This window comes from Mustela nigripes, chromosome 9 (assembly GCF_022355385.1).
Source record: "Mustela nigripes isolate SB6536 chromosome 9, MUSNIG.SB6536, whole genome shotgun sequence".
NCBI classification, from domain to species: domain Eukaryota; kingdom Metazoa; phylum Chordata; class Mammalia; order Carnivora; family Mustelidae; genus Mustela; species Mustela nigripes.
Window position 1 is genome coordinate 33,813,980 of NC_081565.1, and position 19,400 is coordinate 33,833,379.

At 43.2% G+C, this 19,400-nt stretch overlaps 1 protein-coding gene and 1 long non-coding RNA gene across 5 annotated transcripts in view; one reads left to right on the forward strand and one right to left on the reverse strand.

Annotated features, from left to right (window-relative positions):
* EXOSC3 (exosome component 3) overlaps nt 1–19,400 on the forward strand; it is a 30,605-nt gene that overhangs the window by 2,447 nt on the left and 8,758 nt on the right. Inside the window, exons 2-3 of one of the 4 annotated variants that reach the window (XM_059411282.1) lie at nt 17,607–18,255; nt 19,232–19,381. In XM_059411282.1, coding sequence (XP_059267265.1) covers nt 17,929–18,255; nt 19,232–19,381 — 477 coding nt within the window. In that variant the 5' untranslated portion in view covers nt 17,607–17,928. Of the gene's footprint in view, nt 1–17,542; nt 18,256–19,231; nt 19,382–19,400 lie in introns of those variants that run through there. The other 3 variants (XM_059411283.1, XM_059411284.1, XM_059411281.1) reach the window with 3 other exon arrangements.
* Nucleotides 975–16,381, reverse strand: LOC132024594 (uncharacterized). Its single transcript, XR_009406269.1, has 3 exons — nt 16,290–16,381; nt 4,695–4,868; nt 975–1,301 (listed from the first exon to the last, which is right to left on the reverse strand). It is a non-coding gene; the product is annotated as an uncharacterized LOC132024594 (long non-coding RNA).

Genomic DNA, 19,400 nt, shown 5'->3' on the forward strand with positions numbered 1-19,400 from the left:
TTCTATTCAAAATTTGAGCTAAAAGCTAAAATAATAAATTACCATAAGGACTAAAATTCTATTGAGATGATCATGACTTTACAACCAACCCATCAGCAAAATAAACAAATAAAATAAAAATTTACTGGAAGTTAACTGAGAAGCACTAAAGATGGATTAACTCTGACTGCTCCTATTTACCCACTGTCTTTGAGAGCCTTTATTTTTTTTAAAGATTTTATTTATTTATGTGACAGAGGGAAAGAAATCACAAGTAGACAGAGCAACAGGCAGAGAGAGAGGAGGAAGCGGGCTCCCCGCTGAGCAGAGAGCCTGATGTGGGGCTTGATCCCAGGACCCTGAAATCATGACCTGGGCCAAAGGCAGAGGCCTAACCCACTGAGCCACCCAGGCGCCCCTTGAGAGCCTTTAAATACAACCATGTCGTGTTAACAAGGAACTGACTGCAAATTACAGTCCATATAGACCAATTTCTATGTAACACTATTTTCAAATGTTAAAAAATTCTCAACTTCAACAGCTCAACTTCATAGATATCAGTTCATCAGGAAAGCATCCTCTAAACATCTTTGCTTTAATGTTCCTTTTAGATCACAACACAAGGAAACAACTGCCAAACATTTCCCGTAGGCCCAGGTATCACATGTCCCTGGATACTCCCAACACTTTAGGATCTATCTCACTGAGCAGGCAGGGAGCAAATTCATTTACTTTCTTCCCTATCCACTGACTAGATGTTTTTTGTTGTTGTTGTTTTACTTATTTGACAGAGATCACAAGTAGGCAGAGAGGCAGGCAGATAGGAGGAAGCAGGCTCCCTGCTAAGCAGAGAGCCCGATTCGGGGCTCGATTCCAGGACCCTGGGATCATGACCTGAGCCAAAGGCACAGGCTTTAACCCACTGAGCCACCCAGGCACCCCTGACTAGGTGTTTATTAAGCAATTACTTCCCCAATAACGTAGTATGCCTGAAATACAAACATAAACCTTTCTGTTTAAGCTTTTATACTTTGGGAGCAGCAGCTGATTTACTCTTGGTATCTTTGACATCATTGTTTCTGCCCATCAAACACAATTCTTTGCTGTGAACAAGATCAACAAAATGAGCAAGGCAGCTGGACATGGCAAATAAAGCTGAAATGGCAGTGATAATCCCAAGCATCTTCTTGACTGAATCCATGCATCTCCAGCTTTTTGAAATGGTCATCTGTTATGTCATCAGCTTGGGAAATAGCAAGTGCTAACTCCAGCACTGCCTTCTCCCGAGCAGGGAGGTCAGACTTTCTCCAGTTCACATGGACCTGCAAGAGAATACTGTCAAAAGCAGAATCTCTGTTCATCATAATACAGCCAATAAAACAAAAGGTCTAACAAAATGAGAAAACCCAAAGTTAGAATAAAGAGGCAAAGTCAGGACAAAATAAACTTTTGAATGGAATATAAATCTGAAACTCTGGCTCAGCCCCACCTCTGCCAATAAGTCTTCTTTGCTCACTCCAATTACAAGCATGTCTTACTCCTCTAAATACTTAAAGCACCAAAAATCTCAGATCCAAGACTCAAACACTCTTAAGTACATAAGGACCCCAAGTCCATACTTGTTCTTATGCGTCAAGAGAAGCTTAGATAATTATCCCTTTGTCCCCAATTAATCCAAATAAGACACAATATTTGCAAAATTAATAGCTGACACTAAGCAACTACCATGTACTAAGAATGTGCTCAATGTTTCATATTCTTATTTATATCTCTTCATATTTTATCTTCTTATAAAAATCCTAGGAAGCACTATTTTTATTATTGTCCCCATTTTATTGGCAAAGAAATCAAAGCTCAGAGAATAACTAAACCAAAAGACATTTCTTAGAATTTAGGTTTTACTGATTTCCTACCTTTACACAGAAGGCCTGGTGATGCTCATTTTTCTTTTCTTTTTTTTTTTTTAAAGTAGGCTCCACACCCAGCATGAAGCCCAACATGGGGCTTGAACTCATGACCCTGAGATCAAGAACTGAGTTGAGATTAAGAATCAGAAACTTTTTTTTTATAAGTTTATTTATTTTTATCATTTTTAAAGATTATTTATTTATTTGACAGGCAGAGATCACAGTAGGCAGAGAGGCAGGCAGAGGCGGGTGGGTGGGCAGGGAGCAGGTTCCCCATTGAGCAGAGAGCCAGAGCAGGGCTTCATCCCAGCACCCTGAGATCATGACCTGAGCCAAAGGCAGAGGCTTAACCCACTGAGCCACTCAGGCGCCCCAGAAGTTTATTTATTTACTTATTTTTAATTTTTAATTTTTTAAATTAACATATAATGTATTATTAGCCCCAGGGGTACAGGTCTGTGAAGCTGAAATGTTTACACACTTCACAGCACTCACCACAGCACACACCCTCCCCAATGTCCATAATCCAACCACCCTCTCCCTAACCCCCTTACCCCAGTAACCCTCAGGGTTTTTTTGTGAGATTAAGAGTCTAAGAGTCTTAACTTAACCAACTAAGCCACCCAGGTGCCTGGTGCTCATTTCTAAGAATTAAATTAATAAGAAGCCTTGATACTAGTAAAGTACTTTATTAAGTTCTTTCATATACCTTCTCCACAACTCTGTAAGGTAGGTAAGGCAGATATCACTATCTCCAATTTACAAGTAAGGAAACGAAGGCCCAGAGAGGTTGAGTGACTTGGCCAAGGCCATACCAAAAGAGGCAGCCTTGGAATTTATACTTGGGTTTTCAATATATTTCCTAATGGGATGTTATGGCAGGCAACTATTGGCTGCTACCCAACAGCCATTTGTTCCCTCCTCCCTTGACAACAGAACCTGGATATTGTTCAGATATCAAATTGCCACCAGTTCCCAGCAAGGTTAAGTCCTTCTCCAGCCCTAGTGGGTGAATCCTAATTGGTCTAAACCACTTATGGTTATTCTTTTCCAATTCTCAGTGACTGATCTAGGAATGGCCATGTGACACCATCCTGCCCAATAAGAAGCAAGGGGAAATCAGCTGGGAGCTTTCTTCTCTTGCAAAGAGAATATAAGGAAGAGGTACACTCTCCTAACCCCTTTCAGGGTTGTGGAAAGATGTGATGTTTCCTGCTGCTATGGCCATCTAGTGAGCAGAAGCGACAAATATGAGCCCAGAGTCATCACACCAAGGAAGACAGAACCAAAAAAAATGCTAAGAACCTCATTCTGTTATATCACTTAGCCAGTGGATTAAACAACCCAGAAATCACCCTATCTCTGGATCTCTTATTCTGTGAGACACTGAACAGTCCTTACAGTTAACAACTGGATTGGATTTTCTGTTACCGGTAGTTGAAAGCACTCTGATAACAGATGCTAACAGTTCATTACTGGGCCAGAGGACATAGTATAAAGAACCATATCTATCAGCCTGGGGAAGGAATTGGGGAAATGGTAGGGAAGTAGAGAGGTATGGACAAGTGAGAATGGTACTGAGGGAGAGGCTGAGGGCTCTAAACGTTTCCCACCACAGCAGGTAGGTTTTTATTCTTTTTATATAAAGGATTTCTATACAAGATTTTGTTTGGGAAAAAATCCTCTAAGTTCTACCACCAAGTTTGAAAAATTGAAGCTTATAGCAAATGTCTATGCTGAAGAATGGTCTTATAATTTGGCAACATAGAGCACCAGCTTTAAAAAGCACCCTAAGGAAATAATTCAGGGATGTTCAAAAATATAAATGTATAAATACCTGTTACAAGTTCTAAATGTCCAAGACTGAGAGATTGCTGAAATAAATTAAAACAGCTCTATTATATAATACTATATTATGTAGCCACTAATTATAATGATGCTTTGACCTAGAGCATGTCCATGCTAACATGATCTCATTTAAAAAAAGTTACATGGGGGCGCCTGGGTGGCTCAGTGGGTTAAAGCCTCTGCCTTCGGCTCAGATCATGATCCCAGGGTCCTGGGATCGAGCCCCACATCAGGCTCTGTGCTTTGCAGGGAGCCTGCTTCCTCCTCTCTCTCTCTGCTTGCCTCTCTGCCTACTTGTGATCTCTGTCTGTCAAACAAATAAAATCTTTAAAAAATATATATTAAAAAAAAAAGTTACATGTATGGGGCGCCTGGCTGGCTCAGTCAGCAGAGTGTGTGACTCTTGATTTTGGGATTGTGAGTTCAAACCCCACGTTGGGTATAGAGATTACTTAAACAAGGAAATAAACTTTAAAAAAAAAAGAGTTACATACATAGATATACACAAAAAAAATGAGGAAGAAAACACATCAAAAATGCCAACAGTGGCTGAGCTGGGTAGAAGCAGATAATTTTTATTAATTTTGAATTTTCTGCTCACTTAATTTTTCTTATTTTTTCAACATATAATTATAGGAAGAAAAAAGGCACCTCTCACACTTAGTTTAAGCAGCTAGGATGTATCTCAGTGGGTCTATCTCCACACCATATTATAGTGCTAAAGGAAAGTATAACAAACCTCACAAGTGGGCACAAGACTGAGTAACAAAGAAGAGTTCCCAAACTAAAAGCCTGTTCTTAAGAGGGAAAAAACCGTGTCCTGACTGGAATACAACTAGAGCCCAAAGGAAGGTTCTCTGTCCACAGGAAAACTTGAGCAGACCAGGCAGCCAGTTCCAGGGCTTCCACTGCAGCTGACAGTCTGCACTGGCCGACTCTCTGTAGAGGGGAGGATCTCACCTTTTCCACCTCCTCTATTAAACTCTACATGTCCAAAAGGCAGGTCCTTTTTATAGGGAGTGGGGTAATGGCTGATGGGTTTGGACTTCTCTTCCTGCTCTCATAAAGGCCCAAGTTCAGGATCACCACAGGCGACTTTTCCGAAAAGCTATCTGTCACAAGGTGAAGATGAGACTGGAAGAGAAAGACAGGTTTGGTGGGTGGCTAATCTGTATACTTGGGCCTAAAGGAAAGAGGGCAAATAGGTTTTACAACTTCCACTGATTCTAAATAATCCCCTAACTTGACCGATCATGAAAAGGATTCTGGGCTCAATAAGAGACAATCCTGTAATTGGTTACTAGTGTCAGACATAGGTAGGCAATATGAGGGCATAGTTGCCCAAGTAACATTATTTGCATAGGTTAGATAAATGTTTGATCCTGGGTTCAAGTACAGAACTGACTCGAAGTCTATGTTCTTCCTGCTTTGTAGTCCTGTCTCTTGAAAAAAAAGTCTAACAAAAAATGTCAAAAACAGGGCGCCTGCGTGGCTCAGTGGGTTAAAGCCTCTGCCTTCGGCTCAGGTTATGATCCCAGGGTCCTGGGATCAAGCCCTCCATCGGGTTCTCTGCTTGGCAGGGAGCCTGCTTCCTCCTCTCTGCCTGCCTCTCTGCCTACTTGTGATCTCTGTCTGTCAAATAATTAAATAAAAATTTTTTTAAATGTCAAAAACTAACAATATTCTAAAGAACAGGACACAAACACATAAATTTGAATGGGGAGCCCCTTTGTGTCTTTTGCCACACAAAGCTCTAAGACGGGTACTTTTCTGAAAGGTCAGTGTGGTCAGGTTACCTATGAAAGAGTGTAATCAGATAGCCTGGGTCCCTGGATCCAAACCCTGACTTTTTTTTTAAGATTTTATTTATTTATTTGACAGAGAGAGATCACAAGTAGGCAGAGATGCAGGCGCCGGTGGGGGGTGGGGTGGGCGGAAAGCAGGCTCCGTGCTGAGCAGAGAGCCCAATGCAGGGCTCCATTCCAGGACCCTGAGATCATGACCCGAGCCAAAGGCAGAGGCTTAAACCACTGAGCCACCCAGGTGCCCTTCTGAATCAATAATCTTTAAAATAAATTAAAAAAATAAAGCCCTTAAACTCCAAGTCACTCTACAATCTCAGGTCTAGTCCTCCTTTTCCCCTAAACACCTATAAACATTTTCATTGTGAACCTCTGAAAAACCAGAATACTATTAAAAAGAACAACTTCCCTTTGAGGAAAGCACCATACCGGGCTTACTGGTAGTTTTGTAGGCATTGTCTTGGAACCTTAACTTAGTATTAACCACTGTATCTCTCTCCACTGGGGCAGCCGGGTTCAGCTACCATGAGGGAAAGTCAGCTCAGTAATGCCATTTGCTCTTCAAAAGAAGATGAATGTGGAAGTTTAAAACAAGGCCTGCTGTTAGCCTAATGAAGCAGCAAGAAACAGGACTATGTACTACCACAGTAAGGAGGTGCTTCATGTGACCATGGGTGAACTTTGAGAAAAGAGCCACTCTGCCCCCTTACAGTTATACTGGGCACTAAGCTCTGGCAGTCATCCCTGAACATCAGACACCTCTGAGACAGTGGAAAGACAGGCTTATCCTTGATTCTGGGCACTCTGCATGGCTTATTTGCTGGTTTGATAGTAAACTGAAATAAAAGCAACCCAAAAGAGAGATTATTCGTGCCAATCTTTGAACCCATACTGGAGGTTCTGGATTAACTCACCAGAAACTAAAATTTTCAAGTGAAATCTGATTAGTGGGTGTTAACTCAATTGTTTTTCCCATGGGTGTACATGGGGCACAGTGGTGGCCACAAAGGCTACGCAGTTGTCTACATTTAAGTTCATTATAGGAATGTGACAACTTTTATGTGTTTGGAATCATCCATAATAACAAATAAAAAGCTATACTTAAAATTATTTTTTAAAAACCGGTAGAACAAATATACACACATACGAAAGTCTGCAAGCTGTCAATTTACAAATGTTAGCTTAAAAAGCTAACTACAGGGGCGCCTGGATGGTTCAGTCATTAAGCGTCAGCCCTGGGCTCAGGTCATAATCCCAGGGTCCTGGGATGGAGCCCCATGTCGGGCTCCCTGCTCCGCAGAAGGTCTGCTTCTCCCTTTCCCTCTCCACTTGCATGTGTTCCCTCTCTATGTCTCTCTGTGTCAAATAAATAAATAAAATCTTTAAGATAAAAAAGCCAACTATGGGGCGCCTGGGTGGCTCAGTGGGTTAAAGCCTCTGCTTTCGGCTCAGGTCATGATCCCAGGGTCCTGGGATCGAGCCCCGCATCGGGCTCTCTGCTCGGCGGGGAGCCTGCTTCCTCCTCTCTCTCTGCCTGCCTCTCTGCCTACTTGTGATCTCTCTGTCGAATAAATAAATAAAATCTTTAAAAAAAAAAAAGCCAACTATGAAAGCATCTGAGGTATGAACATGGGCACAGTACTTGACATTCTTAGGTGAGTGAATAAATGACAGTTCTTTTTACTGGTGAATTACAGTTTAAAACTTTGCTTTGTAAAAAATCAGAAACTTCATGATTCTAAAATACAGAGACTGGAAAAAAAATAAAATAAAGAGGCTGGGTTCCACTACCAGTCTTCACAGTATAGCACATCCCAGGAACAAAAATTAGTAAAAATACTGATGTCATCAGGGGCACCTGGGTGGCTCAGTGGGTTAAGCCTCTGCCTTCGGCTCAGGTGATGATCCCAGGGTCCTGGGATCGAGTCCCACATCGGGCTTTCTGCTCTGCAGGTAGCCTGCTTCCTCCTCTCTCTCTGCCTGCCTCTCTGCCTACTTGTGATCTCTGTCAGATAAATAAAGAAAAAAATCTTTAAAAAAAAAATACTGATGTCATCAAAATTAAAAACATGTTTCAAAAGATACTGTTACAGAAATGAAAAACAAGCCACATACTGGAAGGAAAAAAATTGTAAATCATGTATCTGATACAGGGCTTATATCCAGAATATATGTATGTTTTTAAAGATTTTATTTATTTATTTACTTGAGAGAGACTGTGCAGAGGAGTGGGAGGAGAGACAGAGGGAAGAGATAATCTCAAGCAGACTCCATGCTGAGTCTGGAGTTTGATATGGGGCGTCATCTCATGACCGCAGAACACCACCTGAGCTGAAACCAAGAGTCAGATGCTCAACTGAGCCACGGAAGTGCCCCTATTTAGAATATATTTAAGAGTATCTTATAACTCAATAAGACAGGCAGCACAATTTAAAAATGGGCAGAAGATCTGAAATAGATTATTGCATCAAATAAGATAAACAAAGCCCATTAAGCATATGAAAAGATCCTCAACATCATTAGTCATTACGGAAATGCCCAAGTAATTCCACTCCTAAGTACCCCACCCAAGAAAAATGAACACATACATCCACAGAAAGACTTGTATGCAAATGTTAATAGCATTAGTCATAAGAGCCGAAAAGTGAAAACAACCCAAACGGCCAACAACTTGTAAATGGATAAACAAAATGTGATGTATACATACAACAGAATACTATGCAGAAAAAAGAATGATTTACTAGTAATACATGCTACAAACATAGATGGACCTCAGAAACGTCATGTTGAATGAAAGAAGCCACACACAAAAAAATCTCCATATTGTATGATTCCACTCCCACAAAATATCCAGAAATGGCACACCAGAGAGAAAAAGTAAATTAGCCATGGGGCTACTGTAGGAATGGGAACTAATTACAAACAGGCGTAAGGGACCTTTTTAGGGTGACCGAAATGTTGAATTTTGGTGATAGCTGCACAGCTCATGAATCTACTAAAAATCAATGAATTGTGCATTTACAGTGGGTGAAATTTATAGCATCTAAATTACACCTCATTAAAGCAGTTTTAAAAGTGCTGCATGTAACTGGCAGGGTGGGGAGCTGAAATACCACATTTGGTTTTAGAGATTTGGGGGAAAGTTTCACAAGCATAGTAGAAGAGCTAATGTCTGTGCCTTTCTATAGCTGTTCAAAGGCTCTGACAACCAAGTAATGTCTAGAGCCTGGCCCAGGTGTACAGGAGATTTTGAGTTCCTCAACTTGAATGACAACGAATTTGGTGCTAGCAGACTTGTCTTAATATAAAGACAAATGGCCTGCACAATGCTGAACTGGTCATACACTTAGACCGTAAAGGAGTTTTTTTAAAAGGTATAGTCCATCGGACAGTAAGAACAGAAGAGCAGACAACAGCAGATGAATGTTTTCAACAAATGTTTTTAAGACAGAAAATGCAAAGAGAAGTGGTAACTAGTAGAGAGGAGGTAAATCTCCACCTGAACGAGCCGCAGGTGGCCTTCTGAAGACAGGTGAGCCTGTTTGCTCCACAGGACTCCGTGGGAGGCTCAGCCCTTCAAAGCAGTCTCTATCCACTGTAAAAGGCTGATGGCTCACAGAACAGCTCCATGTCTGTACACACTTGGCCCCCCAACCCAGTCGCCAGGCTGCTATCCCCACCTCCACCCCCAAAACAATGGCTAGTTATTTTCTGATGCAATTAACTGCAGGTGAGGGTGGCTGCTTCTGGAGAGGAACCACAGGAACTTTTTTCATCTTCCCACTTTGTACCCATTCAACAGTTTTCCTACTTCCCTCCTCCCCCAGGTCCTGGCAACCACAGCTGTTTTTCCAAAGGCCTTGTAGACTTTTACCTCCACAAGGCTTTTTTGAAAAACAGCTATAAGCTTGGGATTGCATCCCTTTGTTGTAATCTCAAACTATCATAACATTGTGGGTCAACTACACTCAAAAAAATTCTTTTTAAGAAAGCTTGTAGACTTTTAGAACCATTTATCTACATTATTTAAATGAAAATTAGGAATGAATTCTTGGAGGGGGGGGTTCATATTACTGTTTTTCCTCTAAGATTTTTTATTTTATTTTATCTATTTGACAGAGAGAGATCACAAGTAGGCAGAGAGGCAGGCAGAGAGGCAGGCAGAGAGAGAGAGAGGAGGAAGCAGGCTCCCCGCTGAGCAGAGAGCCCGATGCGGGACTCGATCCCAGGACCCTGAGATCATGACGTGGGATGGCTTAACCCACTGAGCCATCCAGGCGCCCCTCCTCATACTGTTTTTAGCCTAGAGAAAAAGCCTGTTAAGTAATCCCTGAAAGAATCTGTGACATAAAATATTCATAAAGCTGAAGAAATATTTAGCAAGTTTAAGTTAAAAGTTCTTTCTGGGGGGCACCTGGGTGGCTCAGTGGGTTAAGCCCCTGCCTTCGGCTCAGGTCATGATCTCAGGGTCCTGGGATCGAGCCCCGCATCGGGTTCTCTGCTCAGCAGGGAGCCTGCTTCCTCCTCTCTCTCTGCCTGCCTCTCTGCCTACTTGTGATCTCTGTCTGTCAGATAAATAAATAAAATCTTTAAAAAAAAAAAAAGTTCTGGTTCTGAAACTCCATCAGACTTTCATGCAATGCCTTTTGATATTCTAGGTAAGTGTGTGTGCATGTATTTACATTTGGCAGTTTCAGTATCATGTTTCCTGCTGTGACAGATTATGGGTAGTGGGCTGTGGAAACACAGACAAGGGACAGTTAGCTCCAAATGAGGATCAGAAGATATTGCCTGGAGGAGCTCAAGAGCCAGCCCAGATTTGAAGGTGAGGTTAAGAAGGGAAAGGGAGATCGGTTTGTTAAATTAAGCATTTTAAGCAGAGGGCATACATGGCTTGAAGGATGGTACAGATCAGGGCACATATGTGAGATATTTATAATTACAAGTGACTTGGTGTTACTCAGAAGAAATGAAAGTCAAAGAGAAGCGGGAGGAGGGTGAGAGGGACAGGTGAGGCCAGCTGTCACAGAAAGTCTCGTGGTTTTTTTCTTATAGTTGACATGATGCCCCCTGGAGAGTTTAGGCAGAAGAAAGGAATGGTGAAAGCTGTGTTTTTTATTTTGTAATAACTTTTTTCATTATTTTCTTCACCATGCTGAACTGTCACCAAGAAGGTATCCATTTTGCCTATCTCACACTACTTTTTCAATTATGAAAAATATAAAACAAGAGAGAATTAAAAAACCAACCCTATGCCCATCATTCAGATGCAACAACTACTAGATGTCTGTCACATTTGATTCATATACCCCTCTACTTCTTCTGTGGAAATATTCCTTTTATTGTGGTAAACATAAAATTTACCATTTTAACCATTTTTAGCCATACAGTTCCATGGCATTCAGTACACTATCACTATGCAACTGCCACCACTGTCTATCTCCAGAACACTTTTTATCTTCCCAAACTGAAACTGTTCTCATTAGACAATAACTTTCATTTTCCCCTCTCCCAGCGCCTGGTAACTTTCTGTCTCTATGCTGGATATTTCATATAAACTAAATCATATAATATGTGACCTTTTATATCTGGTTTCTTTCATTAGCATACTGTTTTCTAGGTTCAAACATACTGTAGCACTTCTCAATATCTTTTGTTCTTTTTTTAAGGAATTGAATACTATTCCATTATATAGCTATGCCACATTTTGTTTATCCATTCATCAGCTGATGGTTATTTACATTGTTTGAGCTTTTTTTTTTTCTTTTTAAATTTATTTGACAGAGAGAGATCACAAGTAGGCAGAGAGGCAGGCAGAGAGAGAGAGGAGGAAGCAGGCTCCCCGCTGAGCAGAGAGCCCGATGCGGGACTTGATCCCAGGACCCCGAGACCATGACCTGAGCTGAAGGCAGAGGTTTAACCCACTGAGCCACCCAGGCGCCCCTGTTTGAGCTTTTTGACTATTAAGAAAAATCCTTCTATGAACATTCACACGCAGATTTTGTGGAGACATAGGCTTTCCTAAAGATTTTATTTATTTGACAGAGACAGCCAGCAAGAGAGGGAACACAACAAGCAGGGGGAATGGGAGAGGGAGAAGCAGGCCTCCAACTGAGCAGGCAGCCCGATGTGGGGCTCCATCCCAGGACTCTGGGATCATGACCCGAGCCAAAGGCAGACACTTAACTGATTGAGCTACCCAGGCAATCATGGAGAAAGACAATCTTAAGCAGGTTCTACCCTCAGTGTGGAGCTGGACATGGGGCTTGAGCTCACAACCCTGAGATCATGACCTCAGGCAAAATCAAGAGTTGGACCCTTAACCAACTGCGCCACCCAAGTGCCCCTGTGTTCACTTTCTTAATGGTGACTTTGAAGCAGAAGAGCTTCTAATTTTGATAATGTCTGATTTTATTTTCCCCTTCGGGTATTTGTGCTTTTGGTGGTAACATATCTAAGAAACCACTGCCAAATCCAAGGTCACAAAAACTTACATGTTTTCTTCTAAGAGTTTATTCATCATCTTGTGTGTGGATATCCAGCTGTCTCAACACCATTTATTGAATTACTTTTCTTTCCTCAAATGAATTATCTCAGCACCCTTATTGAAAATCAGTTGCTCACAAATGTGAAGGTTTACTTCTATGTTCCAAATATTTTTCCTTGATCTGTGTCTATCCTTATGACTGCCTTATAGTAAGACTTAAAATGCCTTGTAGTAGGATTTAAAACCACAAGTATAAGTTCTCCAACTTTGTTCTGATTCTCATGTATTTTTTGTCTGTTTACTCGTTTTTGCTATTCTGGATCTCTTGAATTTCCATATTAATTTTAAGATCAGTTGGTCAATTTCTGCAATGAAGATAGTAGGGATTTTGACAGGGATTACTTTGAATCTGTTTATTAATTTAGGGAGTACTATTATCTTAACAATATTAAATCTTCTGACCCATGAATAAGAGGTACCTTTCCAATTATTAAGATATTTAATTTCTTTCAATAATGTTTTGTAATTTCCAGAGTTTAAGGTTAGTATTTTTGTTAAATTTATTCCCAAATGTTTTATTTTCCTTGATGCTACTATAAATGGAATTACTGGCTTACTTCAGTTTTCCAAGTATATAGAAATGCAACTGATTTTTATATATTGTTCTTGAATGTAGCAACCTTGCTGAACTCATTTGTTAGTTCTTTTTTTTCATCTTTTTTTTTTTAAAGACTTTATTTATTTGACAGAGATCACAAGCAGGCAGAGAGAGGAGGAAGCAGGCTCCTTGCTGAGCAGAGAACCCAATGTGAGGCTCCATCCCAGGACTCTGGGATCATGACCCAAGCTGAAGGCAGAGGCTTTAACCCACTGAGCCATCTAGGTGCCCTCATTTGTTAGTTCTAACAGCTTTTTTTAATGGATTCCTTAGGGTTTTCTACATATCAGATCATATCACCTGCAAAAAGAAATAGTTTTACTTCTTCCTTCCTTCCAGTCTGGATACCTTTTATTTTTTTTCTTGCTGAACTGTTTCAGATAGAACCTCCAGTACAATGTTGAACGGAAGTGCAGAGAGCAGACATCCTTTTCTTCCTGATCTTAGGGAGAAAACTTTCAGCCTTTCACTACTAAGTAGGATGTTAGCTGTGGGTTTTTGTAGATGCCCTGTATTAGGCTGAAGGGGTTCCCTTCTAATCCTAGTTTATTGAGTGTTTCCATCATGATAGGATGTTGAACTTTTAAAAATACTTTTATCTTTTCAGATGATAATGTGGTTTTGTCCTTTGGTATGGTATGCTAATTGATTTCAAATGTTTACATTCTTCAGATAATTCCCATTTGATTATAGTGTATAATCCTTTTTATATAATGCTGGATTCAGTTTGCTTGTATTTTGTTGAGGATTTTGTGTCTATATGCATAAGAGATATTGATCTGTAGTCTTCTTTACCAGTGTATCTTTGGTTTTGATACCAGGATAATCTTGGCCTCATACAGAATGAGTTGATATGCATTCCTTCCTCTTCTTTTTTTTGGAAAGAATTTGTGAAGAATGGGTATTCTTTAAATGTTTGGTAGAATTTGTCAAGGAAGCCATCTGAATCTGGGCGGAGTCTACCTTATTGCTGTTACTGACAAGTCTGCTGATCATACAGCTTCATGAGTCGACGAGCCAGTTATCAGTGTACTGCCACAGTGCTCTAAACTCACCCTTACTGCACTGAGAAATGGATCTGAGTCTTTAAAACATTATTTCTTTGCTATCTAACATAAAGACAAGTTTTGTAGGTAGATGGCCCTGAAGAAGCATTTCAGGAGGAACAGGGTTTGCTTACTGGCTCCAGTATTTATTCTGGTATATTCCTGCAGCATGGCAGCTTCTCCAGCATTCGCTCCTGCTTCTCTTGGTGGCCAGAAGCACCCAGCAGCCAGCAGTTTTCCCTAGCACCCTAACAGGCAGTTTTGTAACAGAGACTTCCAAGAGATAGTCCCCCATGAATAGCTTTCAACAGAACCCTAGTAGTTCCAGCAAGTTCTGGAGGATGGATTTCTTTTCAAGATTTATTTTAGAGAGAGACAGAGAGAGTGTGTGAGCACAGGAGCTGGGGGAGGCATGCAGGGGGAGAGAGAAAGAGAAGCACATTTTCTGCTGAGCACAGAACCTGACTTGGGGCTGATCCCAGGACCCTAAGATCTTGACCTGAGCTGCATACTTAACCGAGACACCCAAGCACCCCTGGAGGGTGGATTTCTAAGTAAGTTCCACTGGCATAGGTTCCCAGTGACTTCTTACTATTTAAGGAGACATGACCATGTCCTCTCCAACAAGATCTCAGTCAGGAGCAGGAAGAGACTTATTCAGATGTGCTATCTCATTACTACGCATAATGGCTGTTCCTTACATCAACAATTTTCATACTCTTTAAAGCTCTCCTTAGTTTTTGCTTGCCATGATTATTTGTGATTAAAAACACTGGTAGCGGGGCGCCTGGGTAGCTCAGTGGGTTAAGCCTCTACCTTCGGCTCAGGTCATGATCCCAGGGGTCTGGGATCGAGTCCCGCATAGGGCTCTCTGCTCAGCAGGGAGCCTGAATCTCCTCATCTCTCTCTCTGTCTGTCTCTCTGCCTATTTGTGATCTCTCTCTCTGTCAAATAAATAAATAAAATCTTTAAAAAAAAAAACACTGGTAGCAAGAAGATTCAGTTGTAAGTTATAAATACAATTAAATTCTTTACTTGAAAAAAGACACTAACACTACTTACATGGATTCTCAATTTCTGTATTAAATCAGCATGTAGTTCATTTTTAATTTGAAAAAGACTAAAAAAATCTTTTTTTAAAAAGATTTTATTTATTTGACAGAGATCACGAGTAGGCAGAGAGGCAGGCAGAGAGAGACGGGGAAGCGGGTTCCCTGCTGAGCAGAGAGCCTGATGTGGGGCTTGATCCCAGGACCCTGAGATCAGGACCTGAGCTGAAGGCAGAGGCTTTAACCCACTGAGTCACCCAGGTGCCCTAAGACTAAAAAAATCTTAAAGGTTCACTCAAATAACACATTCTTTGGGACATCCTCCTCCCCACAGAGTGGTAACCATTTCATCCTCTCTACCCTTGGGACTGACTCCCTAATCAGGTTGTCACAGCCACGATAACCCTTGATATTTTCATATGGAGAGAGCAAACTCCTCCACGGCAGGGGCCATGATTCAGGTGCCTCCTCAGCTCATTTCCTGACTAGTGTTACTGATTGAGAGGAAAAAACAACCCCTCCCCCAGCCCCCGCCTTGTGCCTGGGTGGTTCAATGGGTTGGGTGTCCAACTATTAATCTCAGGTCTTTTTTTTTTTTTTAGTTTTAGTTTAGTTTAGTTTTGTTTTTGTTTTTGGTACGTATGTATGTATGAGACTGAGAGAGAGCACACTAGTTGGGGTTGGGGGAGAGGCAGAGGGAGAAGCAGACCACGCCCCCCCTCCTCCATCAAGCAGGGAGTCCCAGGCAGGGTTGGATTACAGGATCCTAAAATCATGACTTGAGCCACAATTAAGTGTTGGAGTTTTTTAACTGACTGAACCACCCAGGCACCCTCGCCTCAGGTCTTGATCTTAGGGTCTAGTCCAAGCCACCACCCAGCTTGGACCCTACTTAAAAAAACTAAACAAAACCACCTAATTTCACCCGTCGACAAAGAAAAGCAACACTTCTCAATGTGCAAAGATTTCTAAAGAGGAAGTTTTGGGAAATCGTCTTGAAGGCTCCGGTCCAGCCCAACCTTTCCAAATATCAATCTGGTAATTTTGCGTTAGAAAATCCTGAAGGTGGGGAGGTGTGCGCCGCAAGCAATTGAGGGCACCACCACCCTTAGAGCTCGGCTCTGAGGGCCGTCTCCAAACAGGGAATGGGCCTAATCCACCTGGGCCCATCTTATGGGAAGCCCTGACGCTGGGGCCCACAGCTAAGCTTGCTCTCCACCCGAAAGGGCCTGCATTAACTGCATAGCCCAGCCTCCTCTGCATTCCCCAGCCCCACGACCGCTTCTGCATCCAGAAACAGCAGCACGCGCCGTTGGGAAATGTGAACTTCGTAACCGCGACCCAACCAGACCCCGGGGTTGAACCTCAAGTCGCGAAAGTGACTGCAAGGAGCGTTAAGGCCTTCCCACACTCGCCGAAGGCCGCGGCTCTCCACTCCCCCGCACGCTGGCTGACCTCCGCAATCCCCAGGCCCTGACCGCCACGCCAAGCCCTGCCATGCACTTTTACTCACCAGCTGCCGCAGGGCACCGAAACAGCGAAGCACAGTCACAACACAGCACGCGGCTCAAAGGAAAGGCGACGTTCCCGCGCGCCCAGCTGTCTGCACCCGCCCCTTGGAGCTGAGGCCTGCCCCTTCCGGCCCCAGCTTCCGGTCTCCCAGCGACTGCCCACCTCTGGACCTCAGGTTTCTTTTGTTTACTTGGGAATGAACCAGGTGGTATTCACGTGCCGCCCCCAAAAGGTGGTGGGCTTTAAAGGCCTCCTTTGCCAGCTTTGGGCTAACTTTTTCCCAAAGATTTCTCTATCAGCATGGTGTGTGCAAGGGACAATCCTGGGATCATTTCCTGACCCCTCTCTCCGCTTGGGCCAGACCGGAGGCCACTGAGCTGACTTTGGGCATGGCCTTGGACCAGCCACGATTCAGGCGTTGTTGGTCATCGGATACCTACTGTTTGTAGGTCCTATAGAGCTGGGTCGAAGTAGGGAGGAGGGAAAAAAATCTGCATCATCCCTCCTGTCAGGGTAACCGATCAAGATAGTCTCCTACAACAATCTGACTGCAAAAGAGCAAAAGCTACGTTTCAGTTGTTCTCTTAATACTGTCTTACTCAGTTGGCTCGCCAGCATTTTCCCCAATTTGTAAGGTAAGTTAGAGATGATCTGTCTTAAACGTCCCTCAAATCTAAAAATTCATGTTGGAAAGCCAGAGCGTCAAAGAGATAGGCAAAGCCAGGGCCTCCCAGTCCCCAGAAACAGTCAACTCTCCTGCGGAATTTGACCAAGCCCTAACTGGAGATGCTAGTGTACAAAGGAAAACAGGGATTTCAAGTAAGAGCAGCCCTGATGTGCTGTGAATCTGGAATTCATAGTATTCCATTGGAATTGGGCAACTAGCGTGGTTCGGGGAATGCAGCTCAGGGAATGTAGCCGCAAGGCTTTAATTGCAGTTACTGATTTCCCCAGGCAATGTAGGGGTAGCTCAATTATGTGGAAATGCTCATGTGTATGTGTATATTTTCAGGGGGGAAAGTCTGCAGAGAAATACACAGCAAAATGTTAATATGCATTCATTCATCAGGTACTACCTATTTAGGTGTTAGACCCTGGGGTAAAAAGTGAACTAGCTCATAGCCTAGTAGGAGACAAATGAGGGGCAAGACTAACACCTTTTATTTTCTTTGTATTCTTCTCTTTGTTTTACACAATGTGAATAGATATCTTCTCTAGCAAACACCAAAAAAAGGTTTTATTTTGAGAAAAGAAAATACTTTTCCTTCTTAGGGCGCAGTCGGAAGGAAAGGCTCAATCCCCAAACCCCTCTGCTCAGTTTTCAGAGTTCCCACGGAATCATACGTAGGAGCGTCTTAGAATCCTGCGATGCAATCCGAGACAGCAGAAGTGAGGGATCTGCCACCGCCTTAAGCCGTGGTTCTCGTATTGTTCTGCAGAAAGGCTGCGAGACGGGAGACGGGCGAGAGTCATAATCACAACCACCTCGGTCGGACCCCAGCGCACACCGAGCAGGTTTCACAGACGTGGGTTCCACACCGATAGGTCGCTACTACCGGAAACGGAAAGCCGTGAGCAGGCTGGCGATTGGACGTGGGGCCGGAAGCGGAAGCTGAAAGTTGCGTTTGGTGGCTCCCGGTATGGCTGAGGCGGGGGGTGTTACGACCGAATCCGTTGCGGGAGACCGGGCGCGGGCGGCGCGCACCATGCTAGATCAGGTGGTACTCCCGGGTGAGGAACTGCTGTTGCCCGAGCAGGAGGACGCTGAAGGCCCAGGAGGTGCTGGGGAGCGACCGCTGCGCCTGAATGCGGGGACGCGCTCCCGGGGACGCGTTGTGTGCGGCCCCGGCTTGCGGCGCAGTGGCGACCGCCTGCTGGTCACCAAGTGCGGCCGCCTCCGTCACAAGGAGCCCGGCGGCGGCAGCAGTGGCGGTGGCGTTTACTGGGTGGACTCACAGCAGAAACGGGTGAGTTGGGACTCTGGAGAGGTGGTATGGCCGTTGGAGTGATATTCTCGCTCTGGGAAGCGGCGGGCGCGGGGGGTGGGGTGGGGCGTGGACCTCTTTGTTAATGCTAGTCTAGAGCCACGGTGCCCTCCTCTGCATCCCCTTTAGAGCACTGTGAACAAATGAAACAAACGTAGCCTGAGAAGGGCGACCAGGAGAGAAAGGAGACTAGAAATCTTGGCGTGTAAGAGTTTAAGGATTGTAAAATACGGTCATTCATTCAAAATCTCAAAGGCCAGGGAGCACCAGAACTATTTTTTGGAGTCCCAAACGGCAGAAATCCAGACTCAGTGAGTGGATGTTCCAGGGAGTTAAATTTCTCTTAGAATAAGGACTTTAATATGGGGAAAACTGTCTAACAGTGAAATAAGCTTCTTCGGTTGTAGGATCCCCTGTACGACTGGACTTACTACGCCAACAGAAGCCCTAGGGACTTTCTTTCTTTCTTTCTTTCTTTTTTTAAGATTTTATTTATTTATTTGACAGAGAGAGATCACAAGTAGGCAGAGAGGCAGGCAGAGAGAGAGAGAGAGAGAGGAGGAAGCAGGCTCCCTGCTGAGCAGAGACCCTGATGCGGGACTCGATCCCAGGACCCTGAGATCATGACCTGAGCCGAAGGCAGCGGCTTAACCCACTGAGCCACCCACGCGCCCCCCTAGGGACTTTCTGATAAGAATGCAAGACGTATGGGAATACTGGCTGAAATGAACAGAGTATTAAAGCTGTAAAGAGAGTTAATGATGTGATTGTTTTACTGAGAGTAACATATCAGATTTGTTGTTGATTTGTATTAATTTGTAAGCTTAAATTTAAAAATATTCTAAATAACTCTAATGACAGTAAAGTAACCACTAAGAACTTCCTGAAGATACCTTCCAAGATATCTTGGAAATGATTACCATTTATGGCTGTTTCTTCATTCTGTTTTCTTCTGTAGTATGTCCCAGTGAAAGGAGACCATGTGATTGGCATAGTGACAGCTAAATCTGGAGATATATTCAAAGTGGATGTTGGAGGGAGTGAACCAGCATCTTTGTCTTACTTGGCATTTGAAGGTGCAACTAAAAGAAACAGACCCAATGTGCAGGTAATGATGGGAGCCTTTG